Genomic DNA, 18,274 nt, shown 5'->3' with positions numbered 1-18,274 from the left:
ACAGCTATATTTTGTATTAAGCTTATCTTCATTACTTAGAATGGTACTCAGAAGATATAACTCTACTCAAATAACTCTACAGAAGTGTGAAGTAGATAAGTGCATCTAGTAGTTTTCTACGTGGAATACCATGCAACCTAATCATTCAGGAGGTAAGAAGTCTAATATGTTTCTGACCTATGCTAAAGTGACTGAGGAACACGCACTCTATGTGGAAATCAAAATTATTTCAGAGATTCTGGATGTATTGCATTAGCAAGATTCTTGTTGCATTAAATTGTAACTACTAGCTTCTGCCTATGATTTTCTACTCACATGATAGACCAATACATCATGAATCCACAGACTAAATACTTTTTGGAACCTGCATGTCCAATATAACTATATAACTTACCAGTTATTTCATCCATAATAAAATTTGGCTATATAATACCAAATACAAAGGAAATTCACTAAAATCAAGATGAAGCTCAGGTTCATAGTAATGCCAAGTAATAAAATACAGAAGTTAAGCCTAAGAACCAAGCTCCCTTATATTTATGCAAATTGAGTCAAAGATTCATTTTCCTATCAGTACATTGCCCACACAATGTCTTTAACAAATCAGAAAAATATCTATAAACACTTTTAGAGAACTGTTTTATTCCTTTTAAAGAAATTTGTAAAGGAAGACTAATTTCTTTTCAGTACTCTTACCATAAATTTAGGCCTATGCAATATATAGTCTCTACTACATGGCCTGCAAAGCCCAAAATATTATTAGGTTATTTACAGAAAAAATTTACTAATCTGTGCTTAAACATTTGCTGACATACTGGTTTTGGCATCTGGCTGTCTTTTTTACATCTTTAAAAACTTTAGTTTTCAGGTGTTTTTTTAAAAAAGAGTTGGCTGAAGGCCGGGCACAATGGCTCATGCCTGTAATCCCAGCACTTTGGAAGATGGGCGAATCGCTTGAGCCCAGGGGTTCGGGACCAGCATGGGCAACATGGCAAAATTCCATCTCTACAAAAATCAACAAGCAAAAACAAAAACAAAAATTAGCCAGTTGTGGTGGTGCATGCCTGTGGTCCCAGCTACTTAGGAGTCTGAGGTGAAAGGATCGTTGAGCCTGGGAGGTCGAGGCTGCAGTGAGCCAAGATCAAGATCACACTACTGCACTTCAGCCTGGGCATTGGAGCGAGACCGCATTTCAAAAAAAAAAAAATAAAAAAAAAAAATAAATAAACACCTGGTTGAGATTTTACTCTAAGTCTAAAAGGAAACAGAAGGCTTTTAGAATCTCCACATCAATAAACTGGCTATGCCTACTGAAGACACAACTATGAATAGGTTTGTGTTTATAAGTGTGTCAGTCTATGGATTCTTTTAACAGATAATTTCAAAAACCTATTTATGTTTCCAAGGGATGTACAATAAACACCCTTTGGGAAATGTGAAGCCACCTAAGAACAATGACCACAGCTTTTGTTCTTAAGATTTCAATTCTGCACCATAACACTGTGTTTCATAAATCTGAGGTCAGTACCAAGGCAAATTGCATAGGATGACAGAGTTAGTAACAGAGCTGAAGAACATAACCAAATGAGAAAATTTATGAAAGAAAAGATATTCATCTCATTTATTTGGATAAAAGGCCACTTAAATGTCCATAAAACTGCTAAATAGTAAAAATTGCTCACTGCTAAGGATCTGGACTTGGTTCAATCATAAGACCTATTATAGACTTTTTCCATTTTTAAGATTTTGTTTCTTCATAGGAACAAGACGGGAGGAGGGGGTAACAAATAGGAGAGAACTCCACATTAGCTGCTCCAAAAATTTGAGCATTCAGTTCCTATCTATACAAGTTGTTAAACCTCACTTAAGTGCCTAGAAGAGAAATAAACAAAAATTGACATATGTATTTTCTCTCAAGTGATAGCAATGAATTTCTGTATAGGATAACTGCAGGAAAAAAAGTATAACATAATTATTTTTAAAAAGTATTCCTTTACCTTGTTCCTGCTTAATCCTCTCTCTTTCTGCATATCCTGCCGTCAGCATATTAATTCTGTTAAGCCACCTGAAAAAACAAATATTAAAATAAATAACATTGTAACCTAATTTCTTATATTTTACTTCCTAGAAACATTTATTTAAAAATGTCTAAGAATATATGGAATAATCCTACATATAAGATGTGTTCTTTGCTACTATTGATACATAGAATCTTTAATGAGATACAATTTGCTATAGTACAAATTGCTCCCACACCAAAGATGTTACTTCAATAGAAAAGTCTTGGGCAAAGCTGTTAATATCTGTAACATAAAGGGTTTGGAGATGACCAAAGCCATATTAATTCTATTGTTCCAAATGTAGAAGTACTCCAAATATTCCTGCTGCTCTGTTTCTTCAGAACAAATGCTCCTTTAGAGATATTTAAACATTATCAGGTTCAATTTATTCTGATGAGAGAAAAAAGTTATGAACCTTGCTTGTCAAAATAATAGTTTTATTACGAAATCATAGTTTTGATTAAGCTTATTTAACAATCTAACAGGAAACACATCTTGGGAGTACTTCAGACACTTGTCTCTAAATACAAGGGAATGGGGTTTTCCAAAGACACAATGAACTTACACAATTTTTAACACCTGTTTAGATCTTGGAAATGTATTTTCATGAGCAAGAGTAATTTAAAAATAAATCTCAGCTCTTTGCTCTTTCTATAGTGCTGCTATTGCCAATGTAGGGACTGCCTAAAGCAAAGCAGTTTTAACATCTTTCTTTTGTCCCATCAGGGCTCTCCTTATGCTCATTATTTCAACTATTTACACTATCAGATTATCTAATCACAAGTCTTTAAACAACATGAAAATTTCCCTTTGGTCAATCCTGAGCCATAACCCATACACTTTCCCAAATCAGAAATTGATGAAAAACCTGCATTTCAAGCTATCTTGAATATGTCCAGAATCACTAGTATGGTTAATGTCATTAAGTTGTGGAATAATCTGATCTAGATATATTTTTAAGAAAAATTTGTGTTTGAGAACTTTTTCTCCTAAGACCTTTATCTTCCCTGTCAAGTGGAAGATCACATTCTTTGAAGTGACTCATATTTCATCATTTATGCCAAATGGTGTTAACTGTGCATCAGATACTTAGAATATCTTGAAAAGTGGGGAAAGTCATATCTCTAACAGACAAAATCACATCTATGGAAACTTAAGCTTTTATTGTAAGAATAGGTCAATTAAAACCTAATTTTATTTGAGCAAAACCTACAATGTAATTATCACCTCAGGCACATTTGGGAAGTGAAGAAAGGACCGGAGTAGAACTGGAATAAAATAAAGATTATCAAATGAATTCAGTAGCACGATATGTGTGTGTCTATATATATATATAGAGAGAGATAGATAGATAGATAGATAGATACACACACACATCCAGAAAATTATAAACTATAAATCAAGAAGTAAACTTCATGACAATGTTTTAAAAATGACTCTAATCATTACTAAAAGTTCAGAGTTAAAATTCAGTCTAAGTTGATTTGCAGTGAAAAAGGGGTTAAATTTGTACTACAAGGCATATCTTACCACTCTTGGGAAAGACTGGCCTGGTGCTTTTGGGTGAAAATGATAATACCACTAAAGAAAAATTTATCATTGAATTGTAATCCACTGCCTTGTATTTAGTACTTTAAAAAATATCACTGAAGGCCAGGCGCAGTGGCTCACGCCTATAATCCCAGCACTTTGGGAGGCCGAGGTAGGTGGATCACCTGAGGTCAGGAGTTCGAGACCAGCCTCACCAACATGGTGAAACCCTGTCTCTACTAAATACAAAAAATTAGCCAGGCATCGTGGCATGCACCTGTAATCCCAGCTATTTGGGAGGCTGAGGCAGGAGAATTGCTTGAACCTGGGAGGTGGAGGTTGCAGTGAGCTGAGATCGTGCCATTGCACTTCAGCCTGGGTGACAGAGCAAGACTCCATCACACATACACACATACAAAACAAACAAACAAAAAGCACTGAAATTTCATTTTATCAGAAATGTAAAGAACAATGAGGTCCTTATGAAATAAATCAGGAAACAAAAAAGGGGCTTGCTCAATTTTTCCCTTCAACAGCATTTATTAAGTGTCTGCTATGTGCTGAACAATAAGCTATGTTTTAGGGATACAGAAATAAATAAGACATAATTTCTGCCTTCAATTAACTCTAGATTTACTAAGTTTCATAACACAATTGAAAGAAGAAAAATTTTGTTCACTGAAGATAAATTGCTTAGAAAGTGTGTGGATATACTCAGGCCACTGTATAAGAGCCACAAGAGGCTAAATACAACACAATTGTTGGTGCTATCTTGGATAAACTTATCCTTTAGGCTTCAACTAGAAGATACTTACTGATTTGCTTGTTACAGTTACGATTTGGTATTTTAGGTTATTATGAAAGCAGACACATATGCATCAACTGATTCAAGCAATATTTATTAAGAGCCTATATGTGCCAGGTACCTGGGATACAGAGATAAAACAAAGTGCCTGCCTTCATGATTTCCATATCTTAGTGAGGGAGAAAAACAATAAACAGGGATACAAATAAAAATATGTGAAATAGTAGCAAATGCTATTTAAAAACAGACAAGCAAGCAAGTTAGAAAATTAGAATGTCAAAGATGCTGTGGATGAGGGAAGGCTATTTTAGGTAAGAAGGTCAGAGACACAATATTGAATTTAGAATCTATTCAATATATTTATGAGGAAGTTATTTAATAGCAGGTCTAAATTCAGTCAGTACCTTAACATATCACCAATGCTTTAAAATAGGAAAATATAGGTAAGGGGATATTGAACCTATAGTAAACATGCAAAGGAGATATTCACAACTGACAAAGAATAATGTGTTTAGAGGGAAATAAGAGAAAGAACCATGGGAGAAATGTATAAATAATAATTATCAAATAGGAATTGGTGGGTCATCACAATTACAAGAACATATGTACTGACATGGTAAGGAATATATAGGCCAAACAAATTCAGTAAATAAGTCTTCAGAATACTTGAGTAATATGATGTTTTGTTTTATCCCCATAGATTTTACACAGACCAGAAAAAAATCAGTTTTTAACGTTTCAGTGCTTATTTCTGATGAAACGGATGAATAGTAGTGGGGTGCCTAAAAGTGTTTTTGCAAATTACCTCACAATCAAACTTCCTGCTTCTCAAAATAGAAGGTGATATTTTAATATTCTATGTGTATGTGTATGTATACACATATATATATACATATTTATTGTGTATATATATGTGTATGATTTTACAGAAGAAAATTAAATGTAAGGATAACTTTTTTTTTTTTTTTTTTTGAGACGGAGTCTCCCTCTGTCGCCCAGGCTGGAGTGCAGTGACCAGATCTCGGCTCACTGCAAGCTCCGCCTCCCGCGTTCACGCCATTCTCCTGCCTCAGCCTCCCGAGTAGCGGGGACTACAGGCGCCCGCCACCTCGCCCGGCTAGTTTTTTGTATTTTTTAGTACAGATAGGGTTTCACCGTGTTAGTCAGATTGGTCTCGATCTCCTAGACCTCGTGATCCGCCCGTCTCAGCCTCCCAAAGTGCTGGGATTACAGGCTTGAGCTACTGCACCTGGCCAATAAGGATAACTTTTTAACACCAATTACTAGGTCCTGTCACCACCAGCATTACATTTGTTTTTTTTAAATAAGGAACAGAAAAATATATTTCTCTGAAACATGGTGTATTTTCATAAGAAGTAGGTATGATATTAAAAAATGAAATAATCACATAAATTATGTATTTATAATAATTATTTTTATAAATATATCATCTCTTGAAGACTTAGATACATGCTTCTAAAAGATTACATAAAGAACAAACCAACACTCAGATCATCTTGCTGTTATGTAACAATCAGGTGACTTGACAAAGCTGTAGGTGGGTGTTCCTCCCCGTCATTAATTCTCTGTGAATATTTTTAGCACCAACTCTTTTCCCCTTCTATTAACAAGTAATTAAAAATTTTCCCATTGAAAGTAGACATTAGGAATAGGGTTACTTTTTAGAAAGCAAAATTCAAAGAAAACAATAAAAATCAATTTTAATTAAATTAAAATAACATTTAGTATTTTGGGACAATTAAATTCTTAAAGTTGTAGTGTGCCATGGCAGCCTTTACATAAAACAGCACTTTTAAGTGTATAATGTGGAGATGGCCTTTTTTATGTTTCACTTTTTTTCTTTGACCTATTGCTTAGAAAACCAACAAAATGAACCGCATAAATTTGGTTTAGTTTCTGCGATATCCCGAACCAGATACAGCCACAAAATATTAGGAAAGAGCAGTGATATCAGCATCCTTTTGAAGCTATTGCTAAAAGGATTTTATAGTTCATAAAATGCACTTTTAAACAGGCAACTTCTAAGCTTAAAAAGATCCCAATTAGCATGTATCATGAATGATTACATTGTATTAATTCTTGGAGTTGGCTGGGTTCTAGTGCATAAGATAGGATACGCTCACGTATGCCACTTAATTTCAGTGTGGTCATGATGAAAATTCTTCACATTTATCCCAAGGGTATTGAGCTTAACATATGGTAAAATGGATAGTAAGTACTAGAACAGTGGAATTATAAAATAATTACAACAGAAAATGGAGTATCACACCTCTCCCTCTCCATGTGAATGTGAATAAATATTTTCATTTTGAGAATAAGGAGAAAAAACTTAAAATTTTATAGCTTAGTGTGAAATTTCAAGGATAAGTTATATGAATTAAGAGAAGATTATGGAAACTATATGAAAGGCTCAATTCCTTTATTAGTAATAAAAGTTTTAATCAAGTGTTCTCAACACCACCTTTATTTGCCATTTCCTTGTATTCATATCCTTGCTTTGAAAAAAAGACATGCTTGTATTCCCAAATGTCAAAGAACAAGATTATTTATAAAAAGACATTAAGTGTTCATTTAGTACGTTCAAGAAATTTATGCAGCTACACAGTTTTGTGCTTAAAAATGCCTGGGTACAATTGTTTTAGAGAAAGGTAAATGGAGTAAGAACCCAAAGTATATAAAAGGAATATATATTAATAGTAAACATTTATATAGCACTTATAATTTAGCAGGCACTGTTCTAAGTCCTTTATGTATGCTTATTTACTCCTTATAAAAGTCTTACTGATAGGTGTCATTATTATTTTCACTTTATTAAAGGGCCAATACCTCAGCATAGAGAGGTTTAGTTTCTTGCCCAAGGTCTCACAGCTAATCAGTATAGAGCTGAGATTGGGCTGATTATTATCCCCACCCACCTCTTGTATAGATTGGACAATACTATATTGGAATGAAGAGGTCGTGTTCTTTGTCCAAGGTTGTACAGCTAGTAAGTGGTAGAGCTGGGATTTAGAGAGTCTGGTTGCAAAGTCCATGCTCCTGACCATGATGCTATGCTGCCTCTCCCTAACTGAAGGCAGGTTATATTTGTAATATGTACTGGCTAGTAAGTTATAGAAAGGGGAAAAATTTTTAATCTTTAACTCAATTTCTATAATTCTAGAAAAGGAAGAGGGGAAAGGAAAGAGAAAGGAAGAAAGCACAAAATTCATAAAAGCCAAAGTATTAACATGAAGCAGAATGTGGTAGGTGATGAGAAAAGAAAAAAATATATACATATAGGTTTTCCCTGAGCCACCGAATAACCATTGAGCCATCTGATTTGTTGGTTGTATGGCCCTGTCAGGTGAAAGATGAAAAGTGACAGCAAGAAATACTAATTTTTCTTAGGCCTGAATTATTGAGATGAATATTCTGTCGAAAATACTCAGTACTTGAAAAAGTCAGCTTTTTTGGTAGATATCTCTTTTTCCTCCATCTGGGAGTAAATTTTAAGACATATTTTTGAAATGAACTTAAAAAAAATCCCCTTTTTTGGTGGTAGATTTTTGGGGTCTGTATATGGTCTCTATTACCTTTTTGGTAAACTTGACAAAAATATTTAACAAGTTTATTTTGACTTTTTAAACGATGTTCTTTAAAATTAGATATGGCTGCATGGAGCTAGTCTGGGTCTATTTTATTTTAAAATGATCGATCTGAAAACTTCAGTGACATTATTCTGTAAGCATTACTGTAGAAAATTTAGAATTCTAGGACTCACTGACCTTCTACATATTCTGAAATAATTTACCTGTTCATATCATCAAGATGTTCAGCGGCAAAATAAAAGCTTTTGATTTTAGGATGACAGGCTTTGAATGCACTGCAAAAGTAAACAAAGCACATTTATTACAATTGGGAAATAAGTTTGAAACAAATAATTCTGATGGGCACAATTACCTCAACATCTAACCCGAGTTCACATATATAATGCTTCTATCATGGTGACAGAAATTAGTAAAAAGTTCAATTTTCTGCCCACAAAACTGCTTTCTTATTACCTCAATGTGAAAGCATTAAATGAGCAACCTATAATTTAAAAGCTGGAAATTAAAAAAAAAAAAAAAAGCTATCGTTCCCTCTTCCCAAATAAAATCAACTTACTATTTTTTGCGGCATTCACTGGCTCTATCAATTTTAAATTCAGGCAGACTGATGAATCCTTCTGCTTTTTCATCCTAAAGTGGCAAGACTCTTGGTTAGGTTATTATATACAAAGGTGTGAAGGTAGTGATACTCTATAACTATGGCTTAAATATCTGTACTAATAAATCTGTTCCTTTAATTCCTTAAATTTGATATTTTAGAGATAAGAATTTGATGCTTACCTGTTGTATTCCATAAATTGAAGATATATTTTGAACACTTAGAATACTACTAATTAAAATATGCATAGAACTTCTAAAAAGTGTTTTTCATATTAAAATAAGTATGGAAAATTCTTTAATTCTCAAAGTGGAATGTGTTTTATAACTTATTTTCTGGTACATATAAAATAAATGTAGTCCACTTTTGTAATTCACCATTTTCTATTATTCGTAATGTTCAGATGTAAAATATAGGGATGTTTACTGATTCAATTTTCCTCCAACAAATCTCTTATCAAACTTGATTTTCTCTAATTATATAACAATGATCTTTTATTTAATTATTTTTAACTTTTAGGTTCAGGGGTATACATGAAGGTTTGTTATACAGGTAAATGTGTGTCACAGGGGTTTGTTGTACAGATTATTTCATCACCCAGGCACTAATCCTGGTACCCAATAGTTATTTTTTCTGCTCCTCTCCCTCATCTCATCCACCCCCCTCAAGTAGACCCCAGTGTCTGCTGTTCCTTTCTTTGTGTGCATTGAGTTCTCATCATTCAGTTCTCACATATAAGTGAGAACATGTGGTATTTGGTTTTCTGTTCCTACATTTATTTGCAAAGGATAATAGCCTCTAGCTTCACCCACGTTCCTGCAAAAGACATAATCTCATTCTTTTTATGGCTGCATAATATTCCATGGTGTATATGTACCACATTTTCTTTATTCAATCTGTCATTGATATGCGTTTAGGTCGATTCATGTCTTTGCTATCATGAATAGTGCTGCAATGAACATTCACGTGCATGTGTCTTTATGGTAGAAATATTTATATTCCTCTGAGTATATACCCAGTAATGGGATTGCTGGGTGGAATGGTAGTTCTGCTTTTAGCTCTTTGAGGAATTGTCACAATGCTTTCCACAATGGCTGAACTAATTTATACCCCCACCAACGGTGTACAAGTATTCCTGTCTTCTCCGCAAGCTCGTCAGCATCTTATAACAATTATTTTGTGCATTCAAGAGTTTACAAATGAAATAGGTCAATTTGACTTTCAAATATCTGGCTTGGGGTACGTGCTATATATATATATAAAAAATATATATTTCCAGGTCATTTTTCACCTGGAAAATGGAATAAAATCCATAAAATCCTCCTTTCTCTAACACTGGATGGAAAAACAAGATAGAAGAATTATCTAAACTATTATGTTAGATACGAGTTATCCCAACTAAGCTAAAACTATCTTTTGCTAAATGCTTTAATCATTGTATCCCTTCTCCTGCTCATGATCAAGCTCCTCTGAGTTTTACTATCTCTAACTTTTATTTGATCTGTGCTATATCCATAGCTCCTTATATATCAAGTTCAAATGAGATTATACTCCCATCCACTATTACAGAGAAAAAAAAAGAGATTCTCGATTCTTTTAGAGTGTATATTTGTATGAATGCTTTCACTGCTAAGCATCCATGCAAAACAAAAATCTGATGCTACTGACGGTGACTGAATGTGTGTGTTATGAAAAAGAGTAGTATTAAACTTTTTCAATATTTGAATATTTTTTATTCCAATCTTGGAGTAAGGACAATTTATTATTTTTATTTTTTATTTTTTTTTTTTGAGACGGAGTCTTGCTCTGTCGCCCAGGCTGGAGTGCAGTGGCGCTATCTTGGCTCATAGCAAGCTCTGCCTCCTGCGTCCATGCCATTCTCCTGTCTCAGCCTCCCGAGTAGCTGCGACTACAGGCACCCACGACCATGCCCAGCTAATTTTTTGTATTTTTAGCAGAGACGGGGTTTCACCGTGTTAGCCAGGATGGTCTCGATCTCCTGACCTCGTGATCCACCTGCCTTGGCCTCCCAAAGTGCTGGGATTACAGGCGTAAGCCACTGCGCCCGGCCAAGACAATATTTTTAAATCCTTTTCCCAACTTTAATTTCTATGTTATGTTACCCTTGACAGTCATAATGTAAACATTTAAAATTTTGAACAATTTAAAATATTTTGAGGTAGTTATTATCTCCTCATAATGATGTGATGAGGAATTTTTACATTTCTCCCAAAATATTATCATACTAAAGGTATTTCTTGCAATGTATACTGTAGAATTCTTCACTCATCTCTCACAAGGCTAACAGTAACAATAACTTGCTGAATGAAACTTAGTTCAACAAAAAGGGGCCACAGTTTTTCACCACTTAAACTTTGAAAGATAGCATATAATCTAGTATATGGGAGATAAACCTGCAAGTGACCTTACAATAAAGAGAAACATAGAGATACTATATCTTGATAACACTTGATTGGCATATAAAAAGTATTTAATATATATCTATTAAATGAAACTGTAGGTAAAACTATGGTTTGTTTCCTATATTTAAAATAAGACACACTTAGTGAAGCAGAGGATATTTTAGGTAATTGTGTGATTTGCCACAAAAATGTTAAAAGTACAGAAAACAACCAAATATTTTTATATAGGTGATATAGACATTTACATTAAATAGAAAAATATTAATTCAAGATTTTATAAATAAAATGAGAGGTTCTTTTGAAAAATGTTACTAATAGCACACATTTTTTTGAGATAGGGTCTTGCTCTGAGTGCAGTGGTGCAATCATGGCTCACTGCAGCCTCAACCTCCCTGGCTCAAGCAATCCTCCTGCCTCAGCCTCTCGAGTAGCTGGGACTACCGACGTGCACCACCACGCTTGGCTAATTTTTAAATTTTTTGTAGAGACAGGGTCCCACTATGTTACCCAGGCTGGTTTCAAGCTCCTGAGCTCAAGTGATCATCCTGCCTTAACCTCCCAAAGTGCTGTCATTATAGGTGTGAGCCACTGGGCCCGGCCTACCATATGTTTATTGAACACTTAGTATGTGCCAGGCATTGATTCATTTCATCCATATGGTAGTCCAGTGATAAGCATTATTATTACTCCCATTTTGCAGATGAAGAAACTATGGCACAGTAACTCAAGTGGTGTGATTTCTGAGTCTACTCTTAAACACAACATAACATTATATTATAACCTGTCTAAGGAACATAAAATTATCTAAATATTATGTGTTATAATCATAGGCATAATAATGTTGTTAAATTATATTTCAACAATATTCAAATGCAAATTGATGAATGTCTTAACATAATAGTATTGGACTATTCACCCAGCAAACTACATTAAACCATGTACATTTTTTTTATAAAATAAGGTAATAGCAGAAATCATTGTTTTAAAAAACTAATAAAGTGAACTAATAGATGGCTATAGCAAAGGAATAAAAGCAAGCGCAGAATAAAGGGAATATCAACAAATGCTTTTGGCATATCTGTCAAGATATGTAATAGGTTTTGATATGACTACTCTGGATATAAATCTGTTGTACTAAAACCCCCATAAAATCATAAGAATAATTTAAATGTATTATATATATACCCCTCATTGGGCCAAATGAAATGAATACTTGCAGATTTTCAAAACTAGTCTACTAGATCATTTTTAAAGAAAATGGAAATAAATTCAGGTGATATTAGTTTGCTTAAATTAGTAAAGGGCTTCCCCTTCCCCACTTCTAAAAAAAAGAAAAAAACAGAAAAAAGTGTAAAATTTTGAACAAAAGCAAGACATTTAAAAATTAATGTCAGATTTCCACATGTAATCCTTCTAGTTAAGCTACTGCTTGGATTAGCTTAGCATTTTTATTTAGCTATACAGAATTTTACTACACTTTATCTGTGTTTCAGATATGTTGCTATATTAGCATAATTGAGACATCTATCTTTCCAGAACCCCAACATGCAATCATTTTAAGAGGGTGGATTGAAAAATACCTAGCAGAAGTCTACTGAATTGGCCTTAAGGTGATTATATGATTTTAAAATATAAGCCTCAAAATGGTTCTTTTGATTAAAGATAGAGAATGGACGAGAAAACAAAATGTGCTTTATCTTACCTCCTCATTAATGTACCAATAAAGGGATGCATCCTTTAGGACAAACCAATATTTCTTCCATTTCTGTGAAAAATAACTCTTTGCATCTTTCTTTTTCCAAAGCCAGCCTTCACAGTCACCACGGCCAAGATCTTTGCAAGAAATTCGTCTTTTGCTCTTGCCTGCTATAGGACCTAAAGGGTGGAAATGCTCTTTCAATTTTGTAAAAGATATGAAAGTAGAGGATTAATCTATAGATACCAAAAAGACGTATGAGTACTTCACAATCTTAAAAATTCTTTTTATATTGTATTAGACTAGAAAAATATAAAAATCTTTAATAGTTTTCCCTCACATAAGTGACACACATCTTAATCAGAAATATGTAACACCAGTCTCAAAACTTATTGAGATCATTTGTTGTAAAAGGTACCTTGTATTATAATTGAATTGAAGAAGCAGCTGGCAGCTTTCACACTAGGGGGCTGTGCTCTTCTAAACCACACTGGGCTCAGGCAAGAAAGAGGGCATGGATGAAGTGTGCTGGGGATTATCAAAGAGCAAAATAAGCAGGTAAAGGTTTCATTTCCTTTTCTTACCTTTGTTTTTCTTCTTTGATTTGTGCTGCAGTGAGGACTGCTGAAATGTCTGAAATCAAAGATAAAAAGAATGTTAGCTGATACTCAGGGTGTGATCCAGAGGACCAGCATGCTACACAGAACTCTCAAGAGCCAAATGATGACTCTAAACTCTGTTAGAGGAAGTACTTTTTCCCTGCAAAGCCTCAAAACAAATTTGTATACATCATGTCACTTAACTGCCTAATCTCCTGTGAAGCAGGAAAGGATATTATATTTACCCGTATTTTGTAGGCAGAGAAATCAGGGCACAAAGCATTTGGTAAAACTAAAGGCTTTTATAACACACAATACTTTGTACCTTTTCAGGGATATACTGTGCTTTGTCAGACAGTATCTCATTTGAGCCTCACAAAATCTAACAAAGCAAGCAGGAAAACATGATTATCCCTTGTTCACATGAAGTTCATTCTATTACATAAGCCACCACCACCTACTGATCTCCTACTTCCTTAGTCCCTAAATATTTCAGCACTTGGAACAATATTTTCTTCTAATGCCTACTTCTGTCACTATTATTGGTGACTAATCTTCATGTAGATGATGTCAGCACCCTGGTTCCTCAGTTCTAATAACCTTTACTTCCCCACTCCTGAGCTACCCACCCCCATGATCATATGTGTGATATCTCAAGCACACTCCAGCCACTGCATGTAATACATATGGTTTACATAGTCTAATACCCTCATGTCATCACTTAAAAAAACACTTCATTGAGGCATCCAGTTCAATGACCTTACCACCCTCCTGTGCCTGTATTTCTTTCCTCTTTGTTTCCATGGGATACCATTATAATCGTTCCCTTGACCATGCTCTCTGCATCATACTTGCTGAGCTAAACATCCATCCCAGTTAAACCTACCTGTCTCTTCACTCCATGCTAAGTACCTGAACACCTTGATATGTCTAGAGAAAAACCCACAACTATATTGATTGGTCTAACTTTCAGTTAATGACTACACACCACTGGCTCCAGTTAGTCTACTAAGCCATATTGTTCACCGGTATAATAAGATTAATTACATTCATATGATTAGCTAGCTAAAAGGGAACAGAGATAGCATGTGAGCTTTTAATTCACAGATATTCCTTCAAAATGAAAATCAGGTTATAGATTCTTCTTTTTCTTTACACAGATATATCTATAAGGGGCAACTGGATTTTGTTTATATAAAATTTGCTGATCTTTTTTCACAATAAATTCATGTTTTGTGATACTTTATTATTTAGTATCATTGCTCATTAAACAACATTCTACTTATATAATAATTTTTGTTCTATATATGATTTATATAAGTCTAATGAACATAGTATTACCAACGAGTATCAGTCCTAAAGATAAGGGTCAGATAATTTGCTGACATACAAAGTTTTCCAGAAATAATCACCCAAGTGTTAAAGCAATATAAATATGTATGTATGTGGTATATGTGTGTGTGTATGTGTGTGTACACATATATCAAACTTTGTAGCACCCATGGTTATAGAAAGTTACAAATTTTGAGAGAAAGCATAAAAGATAAAACCCATTATGCTATGTTGATTTTCTTGAATGCACTTTGCTTCAAAATAATAACTCAAATAATAACTCAGGCTAGTGTGCTTAAGTATAGCTAATTTACAGATAGTTACTTTCCCTAAATAGTTACATGATAAAATTACCAATTGGTTTTTTTTCCCTTTTGTATTTCCGCAAGTAATCATTATAGTTTCACAGCTCATTATTTTGGAAAATGACAAAGATGGAGGTGGTTTGTTTTTAGAAAGCTACATAGATAACAGATAGCTTGAAAGAATTGGGTTATATAATGTACCTTCTATGCTTTTTGCATGCTATTCCTTAGAACCTGAACGTCTACTCTAAAAATCTACATGAAACATATTTTATACTCTCCAGGTTTTCTTTTTAACAAGATTATCTTTTCTTTTCCTATAAATATATTTCCATAAAGATCATGACTGCAGAGTATAATCAGTGCACTGAAAACCTGAAAACTCCTAGACACTAAATACAGATTTATCCATCATTCAAAGAAGCAAAGCCTTAGATGTCTTTTATAGATATTATAAATATTAAAATAAAGTTCTCTTAAGAGAGATTTTATTATTTTTCCAATCGGCTTGACATTTTCTAAAATGAAAAAGTTAATTGTATTATATGCTTTTGGAAGTAATGGGAAAATCTATTAAAACTATACAGGTAGGTCTCTGTGCAGAAAAGAGTTAATATAGCAGGCCTGAGGTTGCCATCTTAGAAAGACCTACTTGCAGTATTTGCCCTTGGTTGGCATCTAGGAACTTGGCTGGTAAACAGTTCCCCATACTGATAAGAAGCTCCCCTAAATGATAAGATTTTTTTGCCCACATGGGGCACTAAATACCTACTTGCCTTCTGGGAGTCTGGAATTTTGGTAGTTGCTAGGCAGAGGATGTCTACATGCCCAATTCAGTATCTTTGGGTACTGAGTCTCTAACCGGCTTCCCTGGACAGAAACACTGCACACATGTGATTACATTTTAGCTGCTGGGAGGAAAGTATGCTCTGTGTGACCTATCATGGGAGGGAGAGAGCACAGGAAGCCTACACACAGATTTCTCTAGATTCCACAGGTGTCTTTTTTCCTTACTGATCTGTCTGTATGTTCCTGCTGTTTCACTGTAATAAATCCTAGCTGTAAGTTCAACTATATGTTGAGTCCTATGAGTTCTTCTAGCAAATCACTGAACATGTAGGCGGTCTTGGGGACATCCAAAACAGCCTCACATTCAAAAAGATCCCTTACATACTTATATTAGAAACTGTTCATTATTCATAAATAATGGACGTAAATAATCTCCAGAAAGGGTTTTCCTTATGTCATCAGCCACAGTGTTATTAAGCACCCCTGAGGTGCAAATTTATCATCCTGTATTGCCTTTTCTAGTAGAACTGATGGAATTATTCATTGTCAGTGACAGAAATTTAATTGGCACATTTTTTTCCAGTTTTAAGATTATGCAAATTTAGTAAGAGCAAGACATTAAAAACAGGCATATGACCATAATTCATAACACAGCTGATCATATAAGGTGCTACAACAACTAACTGAAAAATGAAAGAGGCCTAGAATCTTTGCATTCATAAGTGTATTTCTCATGAGGTAACAATTCATAATATATCTCATTCATGTATATTTCATATTAGCTTCAGATTACCCTTCTTCCAAGTTTATGCTCAAGTAAGTATATTCTTTAGAAGTTCTTTCACAGCAGTCTGTGAGTGGCAAACTCTCCTAGTTTTAATGTTTGAAAATCCTTCCTCTTGAATAATAGCTTGGCTGGGTATAGAATTCTGAGTTGAAAATAATTTCCCTCAGCAATTTGAATATATTACTTTATTTTCTTTTGGCATCTATTTTTTTTTCTCTTAAGCCATCTGTAGTTACACCGTTATTTGCTTGTTTTAATTTGTCTTTAGTTTCTCTGTAGCTTTTAAAATATTTTTCTCTTTATCCCTAATATTCTGCAGTTTCACTATTATGTGTCTGGTTACAATTTATCTAATTCAACTCTATTTGGCATTTTTTTGTGTTGTATTGAAAGTGTTATTTAATTCTGAAAATCTCTTCAAATGTTCTTCTTTACTAGTCCCTTTTTTAAACTCTAGACATATGTTGGTACCTCTCAATTTATCTTCCGTGTGTCCTTCTTATTTTGTATCCTTTCATATTTCTGTGATGCCTTTTAGGGGAATTCATTTTACTGTCTTCCAATTTCCTAATTCTTTCTCTGATTGTACCTAATCTAAAGTTTATCTTATCTATAGAGTGTTTATTTCATATATTTTACATTTCCAGGATATCTAGTTGGTAGTGGCTCTTTTGAATATGCACTGTTTTAACCTTCCTGTTTTTACTTAAAAATTTATTTTAAGGGCTTTTGTGACTTTCCTGTAATTTGCATTTAGCGAAGAAAATCACCTCATTGTTTAGTTCATTGCCTTTTTAAAAAAAGTATTAATTTTCTCTAGATGCTCTGGAATTTTAGCTTGGGTGGAAGGTTCCTCCTCGGGGGCTGTTTCTTTTTGCACTCATCCCTCTTGTCTAAGCGTTTTGCTGTCTCTGCCTCTATTCCTTGGGACACTAACCAGTCGTTTCAGTGGTGGCAATGGGTTGCAGTTCCATCCATGAAATCAAGTGGGAGAGGCATGGCCTATGGTTCTGAGTATCTGTTTTTGTTACTTGTAGACACCTAGGAATTCAGTTTTATACAAGTAGCTGTATTAACTATATCTTTATTTAACCTCCTTACTCATGAATGAGGAAGCTCTGTTTGCCTTCCCAGTTGGTTACACCTCGTGAGTCAATTTTTAGATTCCTGACATAGCTGAGGTCCATTGGTTCTCTGATACTCATTAGAGAAGACTCTCAGGCATCTCTACCTTTTTCTGGACTCGGTGCCTAAGATATGTGGCTTTAGGTCCCAATTATCACTGAGCATTTTTGTTACTTCTGGTACCTGGAGATTAGATTTCATTGTTGACCATGACCATATCTTTTATTTCACTTTATTGCTATGCGTTTAGGGTAGGGTGTGAGGGTGTGTATGTATGTGACTTTAAAGCACAAGCTTGTAATGCTTATTGATCACCAAAAATGGATTTCTCTTGTTAGCATTTTTGAAGTCCAATTCTCTAAAAAAATCCTATTTTCATTATTTCCTAAACCATCATTTATTAAAATCTTTCTAATGCCTTCACTAGCACTTTCTGTTTATTATAGTGAGCATCTGGGTGAAAGTTCTTTGAACTTTCTAAGAATGCTCTATAAATTCTGATCTTTAGCAACTTAAGAATTCATATTACTAGCCAGGACTTCTTGACTGAGCTAAAGCCTGCCTACTGAGCGGATTTAATATGTACAAAACTGAGCTCATGATGTCTATCACTTGTC

The 18,274-nt window shown here is 34.2% G+C and overlaps 1 protein-coding gene across 8 annotated transcripts in view; it reads right to left on the bottom strand.

Moving 5' to 3' along the window:
- CNKSR2 (connector enhancer of kinase suppressor of Ras 2) overlaps positions 1 to 18,274 on the bottom strand; it is a 286,232-nt gene that overhangs the window by 48,089 nt on the left and 219,869 nt on the right. For all 8 annotated transcript variants that reach the window (XM_005593153.5, XM_005593154.5, XM_045383816.3 and 5 more), the window contains 5 exons: positions 13,305 to 13,353; positions 12,727 to 12,899; positions 8,560 to 8,633; positions 8,207 to 8,278; positions 1,998 to 2,065 (listed from right to left, as the gene is read on the bottom strand). In XM_005593153.5, coding sequence (XP_005593210.2) covers positions 1,998 to 2,065; positions 8,207 to 8,278; positions 8,560 to 8,633; positions 12,727 to 12,899; positions 13,305 to 13,353 — 436 coding nt within the window. The remainder of the gene's footprint in view (positions 1 to 1,997; positions 2,066 to 8,206; positions 8,279 to 8,559; positions 8,634 to 12,726; positions 12,900 to 13,304; positions 13,354 to 18,274) is intronic.

This window comes from Macaca fascicularis, chromosome X (genome assembly GCF_037993035.2).
Source record: "Macaca fascicularis isolate 582-1 chromosome X, T2T-MFA8v1.1".
In the NCBI taxonomy this organism is placed as follows: domain Eukaryota; kingdom Metazoa; phylum Chordata; class Mammalia; order Primates; family Cercopithecidae; genus Macaca; species Macaca fascicularis.
The sequence above is the reverse complement of the archived record's forward strand: the minus strand, read 5'-3'. Positions and strand labels throughout refer to the sequence as shown.